At 34.3% G+C, this 25,601-nt stretch overlaps 1 protein-coding gene across 2 annotated transcripts in view; it reads left to right on the plus strand.

The window, feature by feature from the left end:
* The first annotated feature begins 2,318 nt into the window (after window positions 1-2,318).
* The window catches only part of LOC149566293 (uncharacterized), a 46,358-nt gene continuing 23,075 nt past the window's right edge, over window positions 2,319-25,601 (plus strand). The window contains exons 1-4 of one of the 2 annotated variants that reach the window (XM_089819698.1): window positions 2,319-3,014; window positions 22,450-22,918; window positions 23,959-24,161; window positions 25,040-25,133. In XM_089819698.1, coding sequence (XP_089675824.1) covers window positions 2,377-3,014; window positions 22,450-22,918; window positions 23,959-24,161; window positions 25,040-25,133 — 1,404 coding nt within the window. In that variant the 5' untranslated portion in view covers window positions 2,319-2,376. The remainder of the gene's footprint in view (window positions 3,015-22,449; window positions 22,919-23,958; window positions 24,162-25,039; window positions 25,134-25,601) is intronic. The other variant, XR_016362153.1, reaches the window with a different exon arrangement.

A 25,601-nucleotide genomic window follows, 5' to 3' on the forward strand; every position in this document is an offset into this window, starting at 1 on the left:
TGAGATTATCTCCTCAGCACGGTGGGAGTGGACCACTTAGGTACCACGTGGTCGGGTGGTAGTGTATTTTCCACTCTTATCATTTGAGATTCATTGAGACATCGTGGCTGATGCGTCCTTCGTGATGGTGGATATGTATCCTTTCATTGATGATTAGCATATGTTAGATGATGTTATCTTATGCTTATATTTGCATATTAGATTACTTTCTACATATGATGTTGTATTTATTAGGAGTGACATTCCTACTATGTTAATACCGATGATCTCTTCGGTGATTTGGGATGTTACACACGGAGGGATGGCTAGGGCCCACGATGGTCTAATGATGCTATTAACGGTTGGGAGGAACCATGCACTTAGTTTATTTTATTTGATCTTTATGATGGATGTAAATGACTTTTATGATGATGTATCATGAGTATCATGTGATTATCTTTACTTTGATGTATCATGGATTAGAATAGGATGATGTACCTTATTCTACATATGTATATTCTTTTAAGCCTTCATACCCTGTGACATGTACAGTGGATGAATGAGCAGTTGGATATGTAATAATTGAACATTGGACTTATCATTATTATTTCATGTGGATGTTGTATTCATGTATGTAATCCAACGTTAAGGGATCTTAAAGAATGTAACATGTTGTGCATATTATGTTTACTCTTTAGATGGACATTACTGTTGCTTCCGTTATTGTGAATAAGTTTTATGTGGTATTTACTTTCAAAAAATAAAAAAAATGTTACCAAACTTAGTGAAATTCTAGGTTAATTCTTTGGATCCCTTGGCGGGGCATTACAGATAAAAACAATTGACATAAATAATTTTTTTTTTAGATTAAAAAATATGGTTACAAAGTAGAACAAAGTACTCAAAATGACTAGTTTATGTCATCTTGAAATTATTTATAGTTTTGGAGATATAGTCACTTGAACATGACGTTTGTTGCAAAAATATTGATTTCAGTGTCAAAATTGGTCAAAAAGTGGAACCCATTATTGTGGGATCACCCATATATATATATATATATATATATATATATATATATATATATATATATATATATATATATATATATATATATATATATATATATATATATATATATATATATATATATATATATATATTTTATACTATATATTATCAATTATAACTTACAATTTTTTATTTATTTCTAATAATTTATTAATGTTAACTTACTCTTAATATTCTAGTAATTTTTCATTATTAGTGATGTCTTTAAAAATAGTTTGATATACTAATTATTTTAAAATATATCTATTTTTCAAAAAATATTTAATATAACTTAATAATCTTTTTGAAACAACTATTTTATTATGTGAACACACCTAAAGAGTTTCTCCCAACATATTTTTTTCAATCAAATCACTAATTTAATATATAGTTAATTTTTAATTAAAAAATAAACATTTCAATACTTTTTAAAAATATATCTATTTAATTTTTTTTTAATAACTTAATCATCTTTTTGAAACAACTATTTTATCATGTGAAACACACCTTAAGAGTTTCTTCCAACATATTTTATCCAAAAAAACCACTAATTTAATATATAGTTATTTTCTAAATTAAAAAACAAGCATTTCAATACTTTAAAATGAATATCTATTGAGAAATCCAGCTTTATTAGACTCTCGTTCATGTCATTCACTTATAGTTTGCTTTTAAGCTATAGATATACTATTAGACTATGTATTATCAATTATAACTTACAATTTGTTATTTATACCTAATAATTTTTGATGTTAACTTACTCTTAATATTCTATTAATTTTTCATTGTTAGTGACGTCTTTAAAAATAGTTTGATATACTAGTTATTTTAAAATATATCTACTTTTCAAAAAATATTTAATATAAGTTAATAGTATTTTTGAAACAACTATTTTATTATGTGAAACACACCTAAAGAGTTTCTCCCAACATATATTTTTTTCAAAAAACTACTAATTTAATATATAATTATTTTTTAATATAAAAACAAACATTTCAATACTTTAAAATTATATATATGATTTTTCAATAAAAATATTTAATATAACCTAATCATCTTTTTGAAACAGCTATTTTATCATGTGAAACACACCTTAAGAGTTTCTTCCAACATATTTTTTTCCAAGAAACGGCTAATTTAATATATAGTTATTTTTTAATTAAAAAACAAACATTTCACTACTTTTAAATGAATATCTATTGCAGAAATCCAGCTGCAACTTAAAAAATATCAATTTGAAGCAATAATGGACCATAGTGATCATCAATAGCTGATCTTAAAACTAGAATAATAATAAAAATAATAAGAATAAGTGACAACGTTGCGAAAGAGACGAGTTGATTAGATTACATGGGTGGGAGTTTGGTCCGAGAAATGGGCGAAGCTGCTCAAGTAGCACAGTTATTAGAGGAGCGCCTTTCCACTTCATCGCCACCTCACAACAACCACGACAACAACAATGAACAACACCACCGCACCCACGACAAAGCCACGCGTGAAGTGGGCGAGGAGCGGCTCGAATCCATGACCTCCAATCGCTCGCACTGCAACCCCGCGCGCTTCAAACCCTCAGAGGAAGAGGAGGAGGACGAAGAAGCAGCAGCAGCCGCGCTCAATTCTAGTAAGCAGGTCTCAATCGATCGCATGCGATCCGTATTGCAGAAAATGATGGAAAAATCTCAGCCTTGTCATGACTCGATCGACAGAGTTGTTGCTTCTTCCGCTCCTCCCGCTTCATTGACGGTAACAGTAGCGCTGCCATGTAACAAGAGAAAGGAGATGGAGTCGTCTACTTCTAGGGTTTACAGAGAGGAGCTCTGGCCAAATCGTGCCATCGATGTGCTGCTACTGAAATTCGAAGATCTGTGTTACGATTCTCACAGAGGGCGCCTCTTGGGTAAGACTCACTGGGGAAGAATTGCAGCTGCCGTGAACGATGCCTGCAGCGCAAATTACAGCGGGGTTCAATGCAAATATAAATGGAACAGGTCAGGGAATTATTTCAAATTATCTTTTTTTTCGCTTGTGCTTTCGTTTTCCATTCGATTCTATATTGCATCTTTATGAAAAGACATGTATAGTGATTTGAATGCAAGATTCAGGAAGAGACAGATTTCTTGACAAATAGGGAATCTCAATTTTCACGTAAATTCATAAATAAGAGATAATTATTGACGTTGAATGAAGTTAAGTTGTAAAAACACGGGAAGCTTGAGTTTTACTCCCAGGAGATGGAAGCAGTATTTAACTTGACTGTGAAATAAAACATTCAAATCAGTGGTTGTATCGTACACTGATCGAATGTGGTTTGGATGACCTAGCAATTCCTTTTGAGTGTGATGACTAATGCAAAGGCTATGAAGAGGAACTAAGTAAATTTAATAGCTTTTCTCCATATATGGGATTAGGTACAAGTCTTAGATGAATTTGATGGAATCAAGAATCAAGTTATAAAAATATCACGAGCCTAAGTTCAAATCCAAAGAGACATTACAAATTGTTTAATTATACTTAAAATTCAACATGCAACTTGTTGGATATGGCATAGCCGATGGTGAGGATGGGTGCATGCTATTTGGGCAAAGGAAGACACGTGTCTAAGTTATGGCAATTAGGGCCAAGATTCTAAATTATAAAAAACAAAATTTGGTAAATAAAAAAGTCTGTCTCCTTTTGATGAGTGTAAGCGCAAATTCTGGGAGAATTGGCTGGAAGATGTTCGATAGGTTGTGGCAACTAGGATATACCTTAAATTGGGTTTACCATTTTAAAGCAAAAACCTATATTATACATGTAAATTGAAAGGTAAAAAGAGTGTTGGTCGTGTGTGTTTTCTCATGTTGAAAATAAATGTGAATTAATGATAACCTAAAATATGCTAAAACTAAGTTTTATCAACTATCAAACTTTCGATCCAATTTACAAATCAAAACAGAGGAAGCCTTTGGCCAATATATGACTAGTAATATGCACCAAATTGAACTCTGTTGATAATGCTTGGTGATTGAGTCACTGGTTTAGAAGAGAACAATTCACTCTCTAGGCATATGACAACTCTTAAGTCACCTTACCCATGACCACAATATGCAATGCGTCATTCTCTAGGAGCCCCAATTTCTATGTTCGCCTTTAGAAGGCTTATAAATACTTGATTACAATCCATGCACTCCTAGGTAGAATGCTTTTGCCTATAATTACCTCATGGAAAAGCCCCGAGCCTTGCATCTGTTAAATTTGAATCAGAATAAGAAAGAAGGTACATAAAATTCAATACAAGCAAGCACCCCCTAAGATTACCCCGGGAAATAACCCTTCTCACCAAGGGAAACAACCCAGCCCACCGTAAATAATTTCTTTATTGGAATTATTTAATACAACATTACAAGGTCTTAGTTCATATCAGTCTTTACAAAAGCATGATGATCATATGAAGATCAATGTTAATGTGGAAATACTGATCTACTTAAACATGAAGATGCAATACATAAATATAATGTCCCTCTGAGAAAAGCTGAATACGAAAACTGACTAACATTGGCAGACATGATATTCTGAATACAAAACTGAATATAAAAACTGCCGAGCATTTGACAGACATGATGTGCCGAATATCAAGAACTGTAAAACTTATGCAGATAGTCCTCCTTAATAGAATAGAAAAATGCTGACGATCTCAACATCATGACTCTTCAGCCAAAAAAAATGGCACCCAAAAACCAAAAGTGTATATGATGCTCACAATGCTCATTGGAATTCAATATGGGCAAGAAAAATACTGACGGTCCTAACATCATGACTCTTCAGCCAAAAAAAATGGCACCCAAAAACCAAAAGCGTATATGATGCTCACGATGCTCATTGGAATTCAATATGGGCAAGATGAATCATTTTCTCAAGACAACCCAATCCAATGGCAGTTACAAAACTGAAATCCATGAGCCATAAAGTTGTTCGTCTCACAAATGAGGAAAACCGACAATCATAAGGAAGACAAAATAATAGAGAGTATATGTGTCCTTCCAAGAGAATGGTAGAAAAGAGGACTTCCAGCCGAGCATGATTACGTGACACAAGGAATGGTACATCAGAAAAACACTTCATGTGCTGCTGAGGATGCTGAGATGGAAGACAATGATGCCACGACATCATAAATAATCTCTCACAAAATAAGTTGCTGGTTCAGATTCTGGTATGGATGTGGGTTCAACATTTGCTTAAAAACTTTTTTGGGCTGGGTTTGGGTTCGTTTTAGGTTCATTGTGACAAGATTTAAAAAAAAGAAGAAATTATATATGTGTGTGTGTGTGTAAAAATTTGCTGCAGCAAATAAGTTCATACACCACTATGCTAATATTAAAGCAATTTAATAAAATACACCACCATATATATTAATGATTTGGTTCGAATGACATGATAAAATGTCAAAATACACCACCATATCAATTTTTCAGTTCAAAAATAGTAATGTCAACATTACTTATCAGTCATATTTGATCAAATATTATAAACAATCATCAAAGAATTCATCATAATTAGTGCTAGTGCCACTAGCAGCAGCAGCCTTAGGATCAACTTCAACATCACTATGTATCTCATGATCACCATCATCAATTGCAAGTGCATCAAAGTGGGTTTCCAACTCTGCAGACTCTAGTTCAACACCCCAATGTTTCACCTCCCCTTTTTTGTAGGTATTCTCTTTGTGAGTTGTGAGCCTCAAGTTTGAATGTACAAAGACCAAGTTATTTGCCTTCTTGGAGTTTAGTCGGTTGTGTTTTTATTGAGTGGATGAAGGTGTATGTGCTCCAATTCCTCTCAGATGATGATGAATTAACAACCTATCAAGATTTACAAATTTGAAATTATAGAGTGAAAAGTTTTGAAAATTTATCAACAAGAAATTAGAATTTAGAATCTTAAGATTAAAGGACTTACTTGTGATAAAATTTTGATGGCAATGGGTTGCAAGTGCTGGTATATTTGTCAATGGAAGTACCACCATTTACGAGCATCAACCTTGTTGTTGTTTTCAAGACCACAATCATTGGTGCTCGCTAAACTCTTAAATTCATACTTCATTGTAGGTCGTAGGTGTAGACACCTAAATCTGATTACACCACTAAGTAATCAAATTTAGTCATCTTCTAGGACATTATTGATTAAATATTTTATATTTAATTAATTTATCATCATTCCCTAGTCAATTAATTAATTTAATTAACTATAGTCCAATTGATAAAATCAAATGATAACCCAAAATTAATTTATTAATTAAATCCTTATTCCTCTATTAAATTAAATAAATGCAAAAAACTATTTAATTTAATCCCACATCCCCATTTATTAAATAAAACATTTAATACATAAATTCCAAAACCCTAAACCAATCCTAAAACTCTATCATTACTTTAAACCAACCCATTCACCCATACTAACCTCGCTTAGCCAACTCACTAACCCATCGCATCAATGCTAAGCCACTTACCCTCTGACCCCCCTCTTAAGCTAAGCCTAATCCCCCTCCTAAGCATGTGCACAACTATAAGCATGGATTAAGACTTTCTAACCCAAGCCAAAGTTAAAAGTCTTCTTTCACCCTCTTACATTCCTATCCAAGAGCATTAATGGCTCTTACATGCCTTAATGACCCTTAAATGCCTCTTACATCCCTTTTCCACACCACTCCTCCCTCATAACTCCCTTTGACCCTCCACTTTGACCATCCAATCCCCTTGTGACACTTGTTACAAGGCTAGGGCTTTGAAGAAGCACAATCGATGTGCTCTCCTTTCCTTACATCCTAGCGCTTCCTCATCAAACCTCCATTTTCACCTCTTGATCCTCCATCTCACTACCCCTTGGCCTATAAAATGGACCCCTCCCCTCTCACAAATCATATTCAACTTCCATGCAAACTTATAATGTCCCTTTGGAAAACAAATCACTATACCACACCCTTGCCATGCAGGAATCCTCACTCACCCCATACACCATATTTCACTCATTTGAAGACTCTTATCCATTGAAGGCTTGAAGCATACTTGAACACACATACATCCACACTCAGACATATTGATAACATCAAGGTCACACTTGGGGAGCTTACAATTCTTGGTTTGCTTGCCTCAACGATGTTTCCTTCATCTTATCATAAGTATTGCTAATTTACTTAGTTTGTGAATGTTAGCTTAATTATTGATGTTCTTTGTACACTAGTTTAATAGCTTTATATTAGGTGCTTGGGATAGAGTCTTCAAAGGGCTGCCTTGTACCCTTGAGCAACTTTAGGATCTCTATATGGGGCAACTCTAGTGGTACTCCCCTTGAGGACTGATTGGCTATAGAACCTAGGGCTCTATGCAAAGGGAAGTAGATGCAAATGGCTAGTCATTTTGTTCCATCTCTCTACCATGATTACCTGTAGGTTCTTGAAGAACTTTTCATTAGTATCTTGTTCTTTCTCATTTATGATATTTCAAATATCCTCAATCATGGAGTCAATGCTATCATATGCCTCACTCAAGCAAGGCCTATCCATGTCAATGTATTAGATCATGCTCAATATAGGCTCGGTGAACTTCCGAAGGTATTCAACACAATCCCACCAAGTCATCTAGTATCAATGCCTTAATGGCAGCTGCCTTGGCACTATTAGATTGCTTTCATATGTTTCTATTAGCACTGGTTACCATTCTAGACAATGCCTCTTTAACATTCACAAGGCGTCTCAAAACATTAGTGTTGGAGGCAAAGGTGGGTCTCAACAACTTATTTAAAGATCAAAACAATAATAGATTAAAAATTAAAAATCAAGATTAAAATTAAAATTTAAATACATAGAAAATTTACTAAACTAAAGTCACTAGATTTCTAAAACATGTTTAAACTTTAAACAATTGAACTTACCTTCAAGAGTTCCAATTTTGAGAATTGTCTAAATATAGCTTGCATTGTATGGTGGTTCACAATAAACATTTGGATATCCTATGCTTCTTCATACATTTTTTTTATCCACTCAACCTTAGGGCCAATTTTTTGCAGCATTAGGTTGAGTGAGTGCACATCATAAGGTTTCCAAAAAATGTGTTTGTACCACCTCTCAACCAATAAACTGATAGCCCTACAATTCTTGGTATTGACTGTAACATCTTGATTTCGCGGGTCTTATTTAACAACTAACATCTCCAAGAAATACAATTATTACTTCAATTTCATAGGAAGACAATTTTAATGGTCATGTTCATGTGAAAGAGATTTACCGTAAAATATAGTTAAACAAAATTTCTTAACTTAAAACATCATGAATGAATTTATTGTAGAAAATAAAATCCACATACCATGGAATTCAAACCAAGAATTCATTTTAGGGATGCTTTGCAACCACCGAAGTTAGTCCACATATACCACTATAACAATATCAAACGACAACTACCATCCAATACCGCTATATTGAAACTAAATGACGATTACCATTAAATACCACTATATAAAATTAGGGCATCACATACCATTGTATCAATTAGGACATTGATTACCATTGGATCATTTAGGGCTTCTGATACCACTGTATCAATTAGGGTTTCTGATACCACTGATTCAATTAGGGCTTCCGATACCACTGTATCATTTAGGGTTCTAGTTACCACTGAATCAAATTAGGGCTTCAGATACTAGTGTATCATTTAGGGTTCCAGTTACCATTGAATTAATTAGGGCTTCAGATACCATTGTATCATTCCTTTCCTTCCAGTTTCTTAATTGTGGCAATAACTGAAGATTAGAAAATATGCTCTTATTCAATATTCATATAAAAGAAAAACAATCTATAAATCTAACTCTCGCATCTAGGTGTAAAATATTTGTAATGATGAAATAACTCAATTAATCTTACCTTCTCATATATAAAAGAGATAATACTTGTTATTAATAAACAATTGAATGCATAGCTTATCTCTGTTTGACGCACGTCCGACATCTTAGGGAGAGGTGAAACATTGTCAGGGGCTTAATTACGCAACCTCAGACCTCAACTTTATCCCCACACAATCTCTAACGAGAAAGGCCCTCCCTACCTGGAATTAGACTTGGAACATCTGTCATCCACTGAGCATCCATGTATTTTTTACACACCATACAACTTGATAGCCAGAGGGTACAATTTACAGGATCGTGCATGATCTATTAAATAATTCAAACTAAAATGATAAACATTTTAATGTCATATCTGATTCTGTTTAATGTTATTCAGATTCTTTTCTCTCACCTCATCACCCATTTCCTTGGCTACACAGCCGGGTGAGTCCCAGGTGTTCAGAATTCTGAAAACAACTGGCTCCTTCAGTTGATTCTCATCTGTTTCATAATTATCATATATTCTAGCTTATCACAATCTGTGACTTGAGAGTTTATATTCTTTAAAGATTAGAATTGATTGTTTGATTCTAATATTCTTTGGCATAACGATTTATGGATCCTTACTATGGTTACTTGGTTATCACTTGCCATGAACAAGGTTAAATTTTAAAGAAGTTCAATCAGTAAATTCAACAAGATACCATCATGATAAATGCTGAAACTTGCTGCCATGAATAATCAATAACAAAGACAAGGAATATTCAGCAAAACTTATAACTTATTCATGGAAGGGAAAGAAGTCTCTAAGTCTAGCTGGCTGCTATTGAGAATGATTTAAAACTTTGGTATATCACAATCTAAAATAACTAACACATTACTTGATAAGAGTTCGAAATTGCCTGAAAAACTTGCAAATTGATTGAAATCAGTTACTCTCCAGTTGCTTGAAGACGTTACCATAATGCAAATGATCTTTTATTCATAGGTAGAAATACTATAGGGCAGGGTGTATACAACGAGTTATTTGGTCAGAGAGGGGTTCGGGTGTGTATATAGTATCCGTCTACTACCCTCAACTCCAAATAACACTCACGAATTTCCAGCAGCAAAATCGATTGGTATGAAAACGTGAGAACAAAAAAATGCAAATTCGTATCAGCAGAGGAAGTACATGAAATATAAGTACGGGTATGGAGCAAGGAAGTTGAAACGCAAAGCAAGAAGAAGTCGGAAGGAAAGAATATATGTGCCCGACTCCTCTCACGGCTTCCTTAAAAGCAGAGTGAAAAATGACTCTTTGGCTCCCACCGGTTACAAAAAGAAAGAAATCTATTCAAATTCCCAAGTGTTTAATTCGATTAAAACAAAAAGAGGAAAAGATAAATAAAAGGTTGGAAGATAAAGTTGGAAAATTATAAGACAATTTGAATTGTCAAATATTAAATTGATTTCCAAGCCAAGTGTTAATTTAGTTAAAAGCAAGAATATTAAAATGGAAAGAATAGAGTTGGAAGATTGTAATTTGAACATTATAATAATTCAAATGTTATTATAATTCGAATATTATTATAATCTTATATGTACATTTAAACATCACTTTATTAAATTATTAAATTATAATGGTGCCAAATCATTTTTATATTATATGCACGTATATAAATATTTATTAAAATAATATGATGAAAGATAAATTAAAATCCTTTGAGATACGTTTTATATTTTAACTCAATTATTTTATGTTTCTCAATTTATTTATTTAAATAGCTCATGCGGGTCCCACAAATGTATTCTGTTTCAAGTTGCTAGGTTCTCAACCCATCTGCCCAGTGATGGTGATGCTCCTGTGCCTAATTCTTTTCTGACAATGCTTCCACCCCTTCGACGTGTTTCCTGCAAGGAAGTTCTCCACAGTTAAATTATATTATCATAATAAATTATTTAATCATAATGGTTAACCATCTTCTCAATTCCATGAATTCGTGACAAATGATCAACTAGCTTGTTATCTTCATTTTGAAATTATAACAACTAACCATCTTACCATTTCACATGATTATAATCAATATAATTGTCAAATGACTTCATGTGAACCTCAATGACTATATTTTAAATTAGGTCAAAAATTGAGATGTAACATTGACAATTACTACTTGAACAACATTTTGAAAGGCAATTTATTACAAAGTAATTGGAAAATATTTGCTTGTTATTAACAGTGATCAAGAGATCAATTTATATAAGAGATTGAATCATGTTTCCTTAAGAAACAATTGCAAAAAATATAAACATTCTATTCTAGAAACAAAAAACTAAATATTAGAAACATTCTAATATTTACAAAAGACTACAAGAGATAACCATTATATACTAAACAAAGATAATAGAAACTATTTATTATCATAATACCCTCCCTTAAGGGTTAATATATCCAAAGCATTAAGCTGTCAAAAAGTGTAAAAGACAAATTCTGTTTGCTCAAGGTGCTCCACAATGTTCGCTGTGGGCTGCGAACTAGATTGCTTGGATAGGACAGCTAAGTGCTTCTGACATTCAACCTTCATGTGCCCATACTTGTGGCAATAGGTGCATGGAATGTTCTTTTTCTAGGAGGCTTCTGAATTTGGAGCAAAGGATGTTTGCTAAGAAGACTTCTAATGCTACTTTGGATAATGCTCCAAAACTTTGCAGATGAGCATAATGCTCCAAAATAAACCGCAAAATTTTTAGGAGAAAAAAAAAAAAATCAAACATGATTTTTGGGGTGAAAAATCAATAAAAAACCAACATGATTTTTGAGATGAAAAATCAATCAAAACCCAACATGATTTTTAAAGTGAAAAATCAATCAAAACTTGACATACAAAGCTTTGATTTTTAGGAAAAATGGTAAAACCCAACAGATAATTTTTGAGGAAAAAATTACAAACCCACAAAGGAACCTCACCCAACTTTGCGAATTACAGAATTAGAAATGCTTAAAGGAAAATTAATAGAAACCCATAAGAATGTTTTTTAGGGAAAAAAAATTAAAACTCATAAGAATTTTTTTTGAGGAAAAAATTAATGAAAACCCACCAGAATTATTAAGGGAGGCAAAACACGAGACTTTGCATGGTAAAACAACACATTCAAACAAAATACAAGTACATGCAACAAACATGCAAGTACATGTAACTCTCAAAAAGTAGAGACCTAGAAAATTTGAAGGGTGACCCAGGAGAGCTCAAAAAACTCAGAGAGAATATGTTGTTGGTTTCTGGATCGCTGGCTCGAAAATCAAAGCACGAAAATTGAGGCACCTAGAAAAAATTAGACAACCCAATTGAAATCTCAAAAAACCCACCAAGAATCTGTAATTTTTTTTTTGATCTAGTACAAAAAAATATTGTTTTGAACAAAAATGACATGTGCAGAAAAAATAGTCTGATCTGGATAGAAATGGGTTGCAGAACTGAACCAAAAGTTGGCAAATTCAAATCTCTTAGAACGGAAACCCTAATCAGATTATAGAGAGAGTTGGAAGCAAATGGTGAGGGCAGTTAATGAGGCTCCAAAGGGTTCAAGGGCCTTGGTTATGAGAAGATTTGCACCACTTTATTGGATGATGAGTTGGCCTGTGTAGAGGCTGCCATGCTACCCATCAAGGATTTGTGGATTGAAACAAATGCGGTATCGGATGGATGGAAAGATGTGAGGAACCGTCCTTTGGTGAATGTAATTGTCGTGTCTACAAGAGGTGCAATTTTTTTGAAAGTTGTGAATTGTGAAGGAGAGGTAAAGGATAGTCTTTTCATTGCAAACATTCTCATCCAAGCCATTGAACAAGTTGGCCCTCATAATGTTGTTCAAGTAGTAACTACCAATGCCAAAAATTGTAGGGTTGGTAGTTTCTTCATTGGGGAGCGTTACAAACACATTTTTTGGACACCTTGTGCTATGCATTTACTCAACCTAATGCTGCAATGCCACCCCTCAAGGATTCATGGATTGAAATAGGTGTTGACAATAGTATCAGATGGAAGGGAAGATGCGAGGAACTGTCCTTCGGTGAATGTTATAGCAGTGTCTACAAGAGATGCAATGTTTTTTAAAGTTCATAATTTTGAAATGATGTTTCCAAGGGTTCCACTGTGCTCTTACTTACAATCTGTTGTTGAGGAGGATGCAAGAATGGATGGTCCTTTGCGGGTGGTTCATTGGGATTGGTAGTTGAAGACATAGATGATATTTTTTCTTTCTTTGAAGGCCTACCACTTTGCAACAAATGAGAAGAATTTGCCCTCCCAGCCGCTTCATCTGCTTGCTTTTGTTCTTGAATGTATCTATTCACACTGTGGGTTGGATTAAGGTTTTAGGTGCACTTTGTCAACTCTTGGCTTCCTTGTACAAAATGTAATGCCGTTTTGAGGAATAAAGGACAAATGTGCTTTCATTCTACTATAAGAGCTACTAAATTCCTCTTTGCAATGGTTGCAAATCCACATGTAACCTCCCCCACTTGGGATGGTTGAACCATTTCTACATATTTCCATAGTGGAGAGCATTTGAAGCAAGAGTTTCCGGTAGTAGAAGCACTTCCATCCATTCCTTGAAACAATTTCGTATCAAAAAAGATCTGTAGCTTGATCTGCAGTCAATATGTGTTTGCAATCACAGAACATGACACTACATCACAGTTTTTAAATTTTACATAATAGTAAATTTCAAATTTGTAAAATAATAAATATTACTAAATTGTAGTCAAATATTATAGTTTATAGCAAAATGAAATATTACATGGAGCTTCCAAGGGCAAATATTACAGTCAAATATACTCCTAGGTCTAGACGAGCATGGAGGTTTGTTAACATAAGGCAAAAGAAATATGTTATTTTTTATTTAAAAACAAAATGGCCTTGTATGCTCATTAATTAATAATATTCATTGTTCAAAATTAATAACTATAACCATCTATGAGATAAGCAAAAAAACAAAGGAAAAATCTTAAATAATAAATATTTAAAACATTTGAACATCTGATAAATATTAAACATACGTCCCATACCTGTAAGCTTTGATAAAAAAATTTGGTCGATGGAGGTTGTCTGCTATTGTGGAATGAAGATTAGTCTGCTGTTGTGAATGAAAATTGTCTGCTGCTGTGGACAAAAAATGTCTGCTGCTATGGAAGAAAAAATGTCTGCTGTGATGGAACAAATTGTAAGGCCAAAAAAAACTATTAAAAAATGTCTGCTGACCATGTTCTAGGGTTTTAAAACTTTGAAAACATTATTGAAAAGTCCAAAAATAAAATTCTTATGAAATTCATTGTAAATTCTTCCCAGGCTTACATCTTCATCTTGGAAGTTGGTCAAAGTCACTTCAAAGTCGTATGGGGTCCTTCACGCTGACTTTGCAGCAAATGTGTCAGTCATTAGCTGACTTTGATAAAAAAAGGTGGTCGATGGAGATCGTCTGCTATTGTGGGATGAAGATTAGTGTGCTGTTGTGAATGAAAATTGTCTGCTGCTGGGGACAAAAAATGTCTGCTGCTATGGAAGAAAAAATGTCTGCTGTGATGGAACAAATTGTAAGGTCAAAAAAAACTATTAAAAAATGTCTGCCAACCACGTTCTAGGGTTTTACTTGCCAAAACAAAACTTTGAAAACATTATTGAAAAGTCCAGAAATAAAATTCTTATGAAATTCATTGTATATTCTCCCAGGCTTACATCTTCATCTTGGAAGTTGGTCAAAGTCACTGCAAAGTCGTTTGGGGTCCTTTACGCTGACTTTGCAGCGAATGTGTCAGTCATTAGACGACTTTCCTACGAATTCACACTGAACCCAAATTACCAGTGAATCGACTTCTGAATTTGCTGTTTGGAGAATGAATGTTGTAGCTTAGCTCATAGACATCGCTGGAAGATAAGGAGAATTCATGGGAGTAAAACTAAACAGGTTCAATGAAGTGACTTACGCAACAGTACAGACAAAATACTGAGAAGTTATCATCAAAGAGGAATCACGAATATAAACAGAAGAAGATGCAAATCATACTTTGACCAAAATTTTGGAGTGATGGCAAGCATTAGATCTCTATCGCAGCTATAATCTCAACAACCTCAACTACACTTTAACATTCTGTAACATCAGATTGTTTTACCCATTCATTTAATATTCAAGCAAGATTTACATATTCACATGCACAAGATTATTAGTTATAACAAATTAACAGAATTTTCGGTATTGCTTTAACTAACAAATGAATTAGAGAAATCATAATCTAACTAATGCATTTATAAACTATCATCATAGCTAACCTTTGCATAATGAAAGAGAGAAATCATTTCCTACTCGATAAAATCTGGAAGGAAGTAATTGCAACAATCACATAATAATTTCCTAACTAATTGAACATGAATAAACATAAAAGGAGGAAAAACACCCGCTAACCAAAAAGGTTAAGAATGCAGTCTTGATTTGTCTTGTGCAAGACTTGGCATTAGGTGGAGAGGAGAAGCATTGTCAGAGGCTTGACCTCCCAACCATGGACCATATGTATCTCCTCTCATTCTCATTTAAGAATGGCCCTACTGCGGGATCAGGCACGTAACACCACCTCGACCTACCACCTGAGCATCCTGGTGTTAGAGTGTCAGCTATACCACTGACTAGACTGTGAAGTCCTTCCCATCAACCTATCCATCTGACTGCAAGCTATCCCGACCTCTAGTGATCACAGCAACATGTTTGCTGCTAACCTACCCTGACTAGGGATTTACATGGACACTTTGTACCCGATCACCCACCACTCGACTTGACAAACAATACTATACCCTATTGCCCACTATGAGCTAACTCGATCTATCATATAAGTTGCTTTTGTTTCTGTTGATGTTTGGTTTGTTCTTGTAGGTATTTTCCACAATCCTTTGATAGCAGCCTACACCTTTCATCTCGACCATGCTTGGTCGTCCTTGATGATCACGAGTGTGGCTGTCCATAAATCTTGAACAATTCTATTTACCACACTCATAAATTCTCTGCCCAACCTAGGCCTTATATGGATATTAGAAAGTCACACATCATACAATAATATTATCAACACATTGTGAAAGTACCTTATCTTAATCTCAAAGGCATATTATTTTATACCTCTGTATAAGAGTGTACAGTTTGTATCTTTCCCCAAATTATTTTAGTTCTGAGGGCAAAATAAATAAACATGTATACCAACTCTTAGCTGGACCGACTGTATACATTTTTTATTCGATTGCTTTTGATCATAAATTCTATTAGATTGGAAAGGTTAAGCATGTTTAGAGATCTTACATTCATGGATTCTAATTTGATTGGTATAGTTTGAAATATATTTAAATCTTTCATTCAAAATTAGCTCAATTGTAGAGCTTCACAATCATAAGAATTTGTAATGGAAAAGTGCATGAGAGATGTACGACTTGGCAGACTGCAAATGCAAGGGCGTTTTTAATCTCTTTATTGGATACAAATTGCTAAAATTGGCCTTGATCAGCTCCTCAGATGTAAATATTTTGATCCTTTGCTATTGCTAAATTCACCAGGCATGAAAGTAGAGAAGAGTTGTAGAGCTTAGAATGACTACGATAAGTCTGTCTTCGAGCTATGTTTGCTTTAAAATTATCATCCGCCAAGAGGAGTTACGTACAAGGTGACTTGAAAAGTGGTGGCATAAGTTACATTCTTGATTTCTAAATTCAAGGGTCGAAAATAAAAAGGCGATGGACTTAAAAATAATAATGCATTGACATAAGATGGAAATAATAATTTACTCCTTATGTTTTACTATAATGGTACTTATTATATTTACATATATTTGTATGTGTAGCATACATATATACATATATACACGTAATATTCCAAATGTATGTATTTTTGTGTATATGTTGTATTTTAAGTATACGTATGTATACATGCACGTCAAATTTGAATATATGCATGCATACATATACATGTATGTACATGTACAAATGAATGGAAGTAAAGTAAAACATGTCTGCCATTACAAGAAGGATTGGGATTGACCCATTTCTTAAAGGTAACAAATGTTCTTAATTCATTTTAATGTTCAAGTGAAAATTTATATATCTTATTAAACTTGTTGACCTGGTTAGCTCATTGTGGACGCATGGTATACCCTTGCTTACCTAGCTCATTTTCCCATGGCCATGTTGGTTAGGACTCGTACTTGTTGGCTCAGTGGTAGGTTGGTTCCCTTGTGCCCAATTCCTTCCTTGGTAATGCTTCTGCCCTTTGTCGTGCTCTTGCAAGAAGAAATTTATTGTGGTAATAACATATATTGTTCAAAAGAAAATCTAGTTATTATAGTTAATAGCCAATTTGATGAATCATTTCCAACTCTTATAGTGGCATAATGACTAACCGACACCTTCCATTTCTCATGAACATAACAAATAACAAATGTTCCTATTAGTAATAATAAAAAATGAGTAAGTCGGGTGAATGTGAAACATCAACAGCTAGATGATTTTTAAAGATTGCAAAATATGGGATGTAACACATTCACCCCTCTACACTCAACTTGTAGGATATCCCTTAGTGCATTCCCACCAAAATGGTCACCTTGTTTTGGAATTCTTGATCATACACCTCAATCACCCACGTTTGCCATAGACATCCAACTATTGAAGATTGAGTTCTTCATAACACTTTATTAGTGTCTATGTCTCCAAGTAACAATCTGTCCAATTTTCATCATAAGGATTTCATCAAACACCTCCACGGTTTAACCATTAGGATGACTATCTAGCTCTTCCGAATATTAAAAGAATGCTTTTATGCTATGATGCATTTTGTATTCCTTCATATTCTCCCCCACTATAAATTGTTGACATCCTTGGTATCTATAGTATGGCTTGAAGAGACAACTCACTTGTTTTCCTACTTGAAGACAGAGATGTTGTCTCCTTGCTCACCCAAGCTTCCATGATTGACTCCATTCTACTATGCCTATGTACAAATTGGTTGGATTCATTGAGTGCTTATTATGCCTGCAAAGTCTATAAATGTGGTGGTATTAATGGATAATGCCAAAATGAATGTACAAGAACAAGTGTGAAGAGCACTAGAGAATAGCACAATAATGTCTGTAATTAGAGAATAGTAATGAGAAATTTAGTAAGAATGAATTATGGAAATGAAATCTAACCAAGCAAGTGGATATGGCCCCTCTGTTGAGTGCTTGAAACAACACAACCTTGCTAGGGTATCTTCCCAACTTGGAAAATTCACTCTTAGACTTTCTATTATCATTCTCAAAACTTTTGATACAATTTACCTAGACTCAGATTAGTCTTTGGACCAGCCATGTTTTCAACACTTCCTATTTCCATTATCCCCCCCCACCTCTCTCTCTATGCATCAATGGGTGAAGAAGGCTGCTCTATATAGGCCCTTACTAATTGGCCACTTAGTTATTCTAAGATAAGATGAATTAACTTTTGTGGCATGTTTCGTATAAATCAACCAACTAGAAGTCATCTTTCATATAACATTCTATCACACCATGTATACTTCAAAATATGCTTATAATGTCATCCATCATAAATTGAACTGCTTTTGGACTATTATTGGCTATCCTCACTGCATGTGTATTCCTTGATTGCAACAAGATTCATCATCTTTCTGAATTGCAGACATTTCTCCCACTTATTTACCTTGAAAATGACACTTCTGCATTTGCCAAGGTCCTTTACGATTCTTCAAAATGTATTTTTACCTTTTGCCACTGCTACTTTCTTAATATTTCTATGAACTACTTCGATGATTGCCCTAGAATACTTATTGTTCAACAGATATTGTTGTGGGTGCCATTAGCTTGTCGAAAACTACCCATTTAACTACTTTTATGCTGATTATAAATTATGTGATGTTTTATTTGTTGGAGATATAGTGTTGGAAGCTATTCTTCTTTCCTAAATTTGAAGTTTATTATAATCTATTTTTATTTAAGACAATCTCACTTTGAAGGGACAAGACATTGAAGAGTCAAGACAATGAAGGGGTCTTCAATTTGTAATGGCAAGACAAGGAAGGGTCAAAACAATCTGTATATATTCTTCAAGGAGGAATTCATATATACATATGAACAGATTGATATTCTTTGATGGTCTGTGTATTTATATCTAGAGAGGTGCTATTATGAGTGCTGAAGTTCGGCCTAGTGTTTGGGGCCTGGGTAGATTGTAAAGCAATCTTCTGCTATTTCATTATTTATTTAAGAGATATATTTGTGGCTGGTTTTTTCTCCCTCGAGTTGGAGGGGGATCTCCCAGGATATTTTGCTGTGTTTTTTTCTCATTTATTTTGTTTTTCTGTTTATCTTCATTTCTGCTATGAAACTTTAACATTATTGGGATTCAGCCACATAGGTTTAGGTCAATCTTTGTCTACCCATATTTCATGAGTAGTGATTCATAGGAATCCTTATCTCATGATCATGTATTATATATGCTTATTAATAAATGCAAACATAATTTGGGAAGATAATTTAATGTATACAAATGTGATAGTTTCCTTTGTTATCTTGACCAATTCAATTCCCTAGATCAATTCCAAATCAAAGATATCCATCTCAATCATTGTGGAATTCTTGTGGTCCTACCAATCTCCTAGTAATAGAGTAACATCCTCAATGTGCTTTGTATTCCTAATAGTAACGAATCCACAAATTTACCAAATGTTTCTTATTTGATTGGAAGGCTTAGATCCCTTACTCACCTTGTTTATACATAGTTGTAAGTTGCATGTGTAAACATGCTCACCACTGACTTACTCCATACAACAAACTTAACAAATATCAACTTATTTATCTAATCCCTCAAATTTTCTTGATTTATCCTTTAGGCCCTAACATCATGTTAAGAAGTTGTAGGACAACCATCTTGAGTGTCCTTGAACTCGATTTGTTCCTTTCAACTGAGGTCTCACATTGTTGTGCTAGTTGGTTTTGACTGAAATGATCTTCCCCCAAAAATACCTTTGGTCTTTTTCCTAAAATGTTCACGCGGCCTTCCATCCCTTGCTAGACCTTTGACAAAGGTAGTAGGACTTTCCCTAAAGACAACTTGATGGAACGCCACTCCTCTTTGATGGCTTTACTCTCTCCTTTTCTACTTCTTACTCTTCCTATGTTCTTGACAACATGTTTAATAGACTGTCCAAAGTCCAACAACTGGCTTTTGGTTGTTATGTAAGCTACTCGATGTCGGAAACAACTTGTTTTCCTTTGGCACATTCTTAATCTGCAACATCAAGGATGAGAAGGTCCCTTGCAGTTTTAGTGATCCATAGCTTGCCTGAGAGGACTTGACCTTTTTGAGAGCTAGTCTAGACCTGCTTTTGCAAGAGCTATACATGCACAATGCACACAACTACACATCAGAAGTAATATGCTCAATCATATGAAGTATGTTCAAAATTAAATTGATAATGTTAACATCAGTCGTATACAATACATGATATGGGGAAAACATGTTCTTCATTGGGATTCACCCAATAGATGGCAATAGAGAAGGACTATACTGGTTTACAAGAGAGAGATTCTCACTCACATGGTCATGACAGATCTTTCAGCCACTGAAGAAAATGGATGATAATGGCCATCTTCCAGGAACTTTTCAACTACTCTGTTAAATTCTATAATGCTTTTGAACCTGGTTACACTCATGACAAAACTCCAGACTTGCCAGAAAATCCCAAAGATAGCTTGCCCTGCCTCCAGTTCACTTGAATCCCACTCCCCACTCCCTGAATGTTCAACTCATTAATTTCTTTATACTCCATAGCTGGAATTCCCACCCTTGGAAGCTTTTGGTTGAAGTACTTGTTTCCACTACAAGCCTCAACGATAACTCCCTTGCCATACAAGTTCATTATGACATCCACTTTTTTATTGTCTGTTTATCTGCACGCTTCCTAGAGCACTCATTTTCGCAAACAACAGGTCTCCTAGTTTAACATTACAAGGTTTTCATCCAAAAACTCCATTTCATTTTTAGAAGGTTTCTATATATATTTTATGATGCTTGCAGAATACTTGTAAGTTTTTTTTATGCAGTGAGGTGCTTTTGCCATTTCACTGCACCTTTTGTGTGTAAGTCCCCTGGTTGATGTGTGAGCATCATGGAAAAGGAAAAAGGTGTTAGGGGATACATTTCTCCGATGTTAATAATAATTGTGAGACATGGAAAGCTTAGAAGGTGTTTTGCCGTCCAAACATTTTCCCAACTTCACCGCCTCCTTTCTGTCAGTTAGATCTCTTAGAGCTGATTCCATACTTTGTCAGGCCCGTCGGCCCTTGCTTTGTAATTATTGGCAATGTAAATGTGAATTACTGCAAATTTCTGTAGTATATGATTTTATGAAAAGAAACTTCTGTAATAATTTTGTAATTTTGTATCGGACAAGTGTAAGTGTTGCTCAGAAATTTGCGAGCTAGTTGTAAACAAAATGGCATTACCCTCATTGAGGATTTTGTTTGACAGTTATATTCTAGTTATATGTAGATTGATTGGTAATATTAGTTTTGATTTTGATGCTGATAATGAGATTGAAACTAAACGGATACAGAATTTTGGCAATGCATATTTGAGGTGAAATAATGAAGTCACTTTATTTCCACAAAGGTCTAGGAGGTGTGATGGTTTGGCTATTAACAAAATCATCGCTATCCTTTTGTCATCAGAAAGACTTCACCAACTCTCACGAACTTTTATAAATAGTCAAAAACCATTCTATACTCTTGAAAATGTCTTCCGTTGTTTCAAATTGTCTCTTGTAATTAACCAGAAAGGTGGCATTGTTTATCTCTACCCTCGAATGACCTATAACTCCTTTTTCTCGACCAGAAATATTCATCAGCTATTTATATATATTAGTAGGTTACTATTCTATTGTCAAGTCATCCATTCCATAAAATCATCTTTTAACACTTTGTGAAAATCAGCATCAGAAAACTTTATTACTTATGTCAATGATACAAATAGTTAGCAGCATGAATACCTCACAAAGCGCTTATATGTTTGTCACGTTGTCCAACTATCACAATGTTTTAAAGCAGTTTTGGTATGAAAATCAACTAAATTTCATAAGATTTTAAGCATTTTTTCACTGTTGAATTTTGGCAAAAATTAAGTAAACTTTTCCATCCTTGAAATTTTTCTCAAAAATCAACCTGTAAAAAGGTTTAGTTATTTATTCTAATGACACTGATGTTGAGTTGAGTCAAAATTTATTATCATTCGTACCTTCCAATGCACTAATTTTTGTCTGTGTCTCAAGCTACTGCTTTTTAGTTGTGGCTTTGGATTGAAAGTCAACTTAGTAAACAACATTATTATTAACTCTTATTTTTACCTTAAGGTCAGATAAATGTTAGAAATGAACTAAACGTTGATGTCCTTTAAATAAATTTTAAAGAAAAATTCCTTCATTGGCATTTTGTATGAAATAGGTTGTAATAGATTAGCCACAAGCCTATATGTATTTTATTTTTCTAAAATTAAAATTGAACGTGGTCATGAACAGGTTAAAAAAATCTTACAACAAGGCCAAACTGCATGGTGATCCCTCCAGATTTGTATTTTATAATCACGTGGATCGTATTGTGAAGAAGGCCTCGGGGCAGAAGATTGAGGAGGAGCCAGAACCAGAGCCAGAGCCAGAGGAAGAACAAGAACCGGAGGATGATGAAGTGGCAGTGGAGGATGATGATGTGGATAGTACATGTGAAGCTGCTTCGAATGAGTCGAAGTCTAGTGGGTCACCTTCCATGAGTGCTACAGAGGATGATGATGACATGGATAGAAGGCCTAATAAGAGGAGAGAAGGGTTGGTATCCCTGAGCAGGTCCTCCTTTGGGAATAATATGGAAAAGCGCATGGCAAACCTTGCACAGACCATGGAAAGTATTCAAAGGACTAGAACTGATGAACTTAAGAAACTTCTGGATGCTCAGATGGAGATTACTACGGTTTTGGTCGCAAACAAAAAGGGGGTATGTTTAATTTCAAGCATGCTTACTGCCCTGTTTTTATGAAAACCTTTTGTTGTTTTTTAATGAATAAATTATAACACTTCCATTTCCAGTAAAAACACACCCACTCCCAGTGGATAGGGTTGTACATGAGGCTTAGATCACCATTAAGCTTGGAAGCCTCATTAATGTATGGGACCACACCCAATTGAGGTTAAGTTTTGTCACTGTTGTGGCATCTTTGTTGCACTAGACCTTGGACCTAAACTCTTGAATGAATGGGGCTTGATGCATTTTTTTAGAGGCGAAACATCACACATCTGCATACATTTTGATATTTTTTTAATGTTGAAATTTCACATATTTTTCATATGTTTCAGTAAATGAATTAAATGTGGGAAGGTAATTTTGTATATTTTCTTTGAGATATCATGTTTCTCATCTGCATACATTATCTACATATGCAGTTTTCCTTAGGAAACAATTGGGTTTGTGCAAATTTTTATAAGTGTAATGTTCCTTTTGTGCATCCATTTATAGTACCTGTACTACTTTTCTCGGGAAGTAGGCTGTCTGCATTTGTTCATGCTATTTATACTTCCTTATTGTTACATTTGGGGCAGGTGCATACAGCACAATCTAGAGATCAGATGCCCATTAACTGAACACATGCTTCACTATTGGGTGTAATGGGGCTTAGTGCATTTTTTTTGAGGCATAGTTTCAATCTTTATTCCATTTTGAATACTTGTTATCTATTATCTGCTGCAAGAAATAACTTTAGAGGCCATCCTTCGTTGTTGGGTATGCTTTTTTAATCTCTTTAGAGTTACGATCAATCTTTAGATGTAAGAGTTCTTCTGAGCTGCATCCATTTTTAGTTTATGCATTTCATTTTTGTGGTAACTGGAGTTTGGGTGAGTTTTTAGTGGTTTGCGATGCCTCTTATCTGGAGTGAAACTTAAATAGTATGTCCATGTGGAGATAGGTGGGGGAATGGTAACTAGGAAAACTGCTTATGCTCTGCACTCAATGATCCTATGGTTCATTTGAATTTTCAGTTGAAACGATGTGATGGATCTGCATCTGGAACTGTTACTCGGGAAATGAGAGAGTCAGGGTTGGCACTACCACGGCTAGGAGGCAGTGCTAGCTTTATTCCACCATTGAACTTTTCAATGGTTGATAAGGGGGTTTATAGATCAGGATTTCCAAACAGTTCAAACTTCTCATTTTTGAAGACCTTGAAGCTCCGCTCCATCATGTAAGTATTCTTGAGGCCGAACTTGAATTTTTATGGACCTTACTTGTGATTGTTACTATATTACTGGTCATATAGTTGTTTTTATTTGGAACTGATGTTACGAGTGGAGAAGACAGTCATGGTAAATCAAAGCATAGGGATAGCTAAAGATTATAATATATATACATGGGTTCTATTCCAGTTCAATCAAGGGAGACTTACATTGAGTCAATTGTAGTGTCTTGTTATGATGTGTTTCAACCATTCAAGATACACATATATTGAACATATTAATTCTCAGATACAAATCATGTTTGGATAGAGCTCATGCATGTTCAGGAGTGATATGAGATATGTCTGGTATGGAACCTGATGCAGATTGAATGGAAATTTAATAGATCTTAAAAAAATAGAAATTGAACAAGAGAGTTTTTCCCATACCATTGAAAAATGAGGCAAACTGGCTATTCTGTCAGACATTCCACTCATCTTCGAGCTTATATTTGAAGGACTTTGAATTATTTGCTATTCTTAGAAGTATTGAAATTTTCTTTGTGTGTGCGCACATTTGTACACAGGCATATTATCTATAAATACCTGAACAATTTGAGCAGTTGTGTCTCAAATATCCTATCTAATACCTATACACATTTGCATCCTTGTGTTCTTCCATGATTTCTTTGCTACACTATTTAAGAATCGCATATTATTCCTCTAATTTTTTAGGGTTCATATTTCCTTTAAACATTTTGTGATACACCCAATTTTCATACGAGTGATCTTGTGTTCATTTATTTGAAGATATTGATAATACTTAGGAAAATAGAAAGTCGGTAATTATCAAATATGAATTATATGCTAAGTTGCTAACAAGTCTCTTGTTACTGAATATATGCTAGCTATCTTTCTCAAGGTCCTTACCCAGAAGTTAACTTGGAGTTTCTAAGAGCTGAAAACATTCAAATTTACCATTTTGGAAAAGAAAGCTTTCAGGTCAGATACTTCCAAATATCTTCGTTCTTATATGCTTGGAACTTTGCAGTCTGTTGAATTTTTGTTATAAAAACAGGGATTGTTTTAATATTTTCTGTCAAAGGCTTTCAATATTGTACACAAATTTTTGGCGAACAATACTAATGCTACAAATGAAGAAGAAAATGATACATTAGAATCCAGTTTATTGAAATTGTACTTGGTAAATCATTCGCATGCTAACTTAATGATTTCTTAACTATTATTTACATACTCTTTCATTAAATGTTGTATTTTGATGTTTTTGATTTTACTTTAACAAAGAGGATTTTGATTGAAGGAATCAAACACATATAATGAATGGTAATGTCTCATTTGGCGGTGGTTGACATATGCAGTTTACATACGGGACCATGTGTCTTGGGATAGTACAATTGGAAATTGACATTGTCAAAGGAGTTGGCTGAAACATAATTTCAGCTAGCAGCC

This window comes from Cupressus sempervirens, chromosome 3, assembly GCF_028749045.1.
Source record: "Cupressus sempervirens isolate cs-2001-9-10 chromosome 3, ASM2874904v1, whole genome shotgun sequence".
NCBI lineage: Eukaryota > Viridiplantae > Streptophyta > Pinopsida > Cupressales > Cupressaceae > Cupressus > Cupressus sempervirens.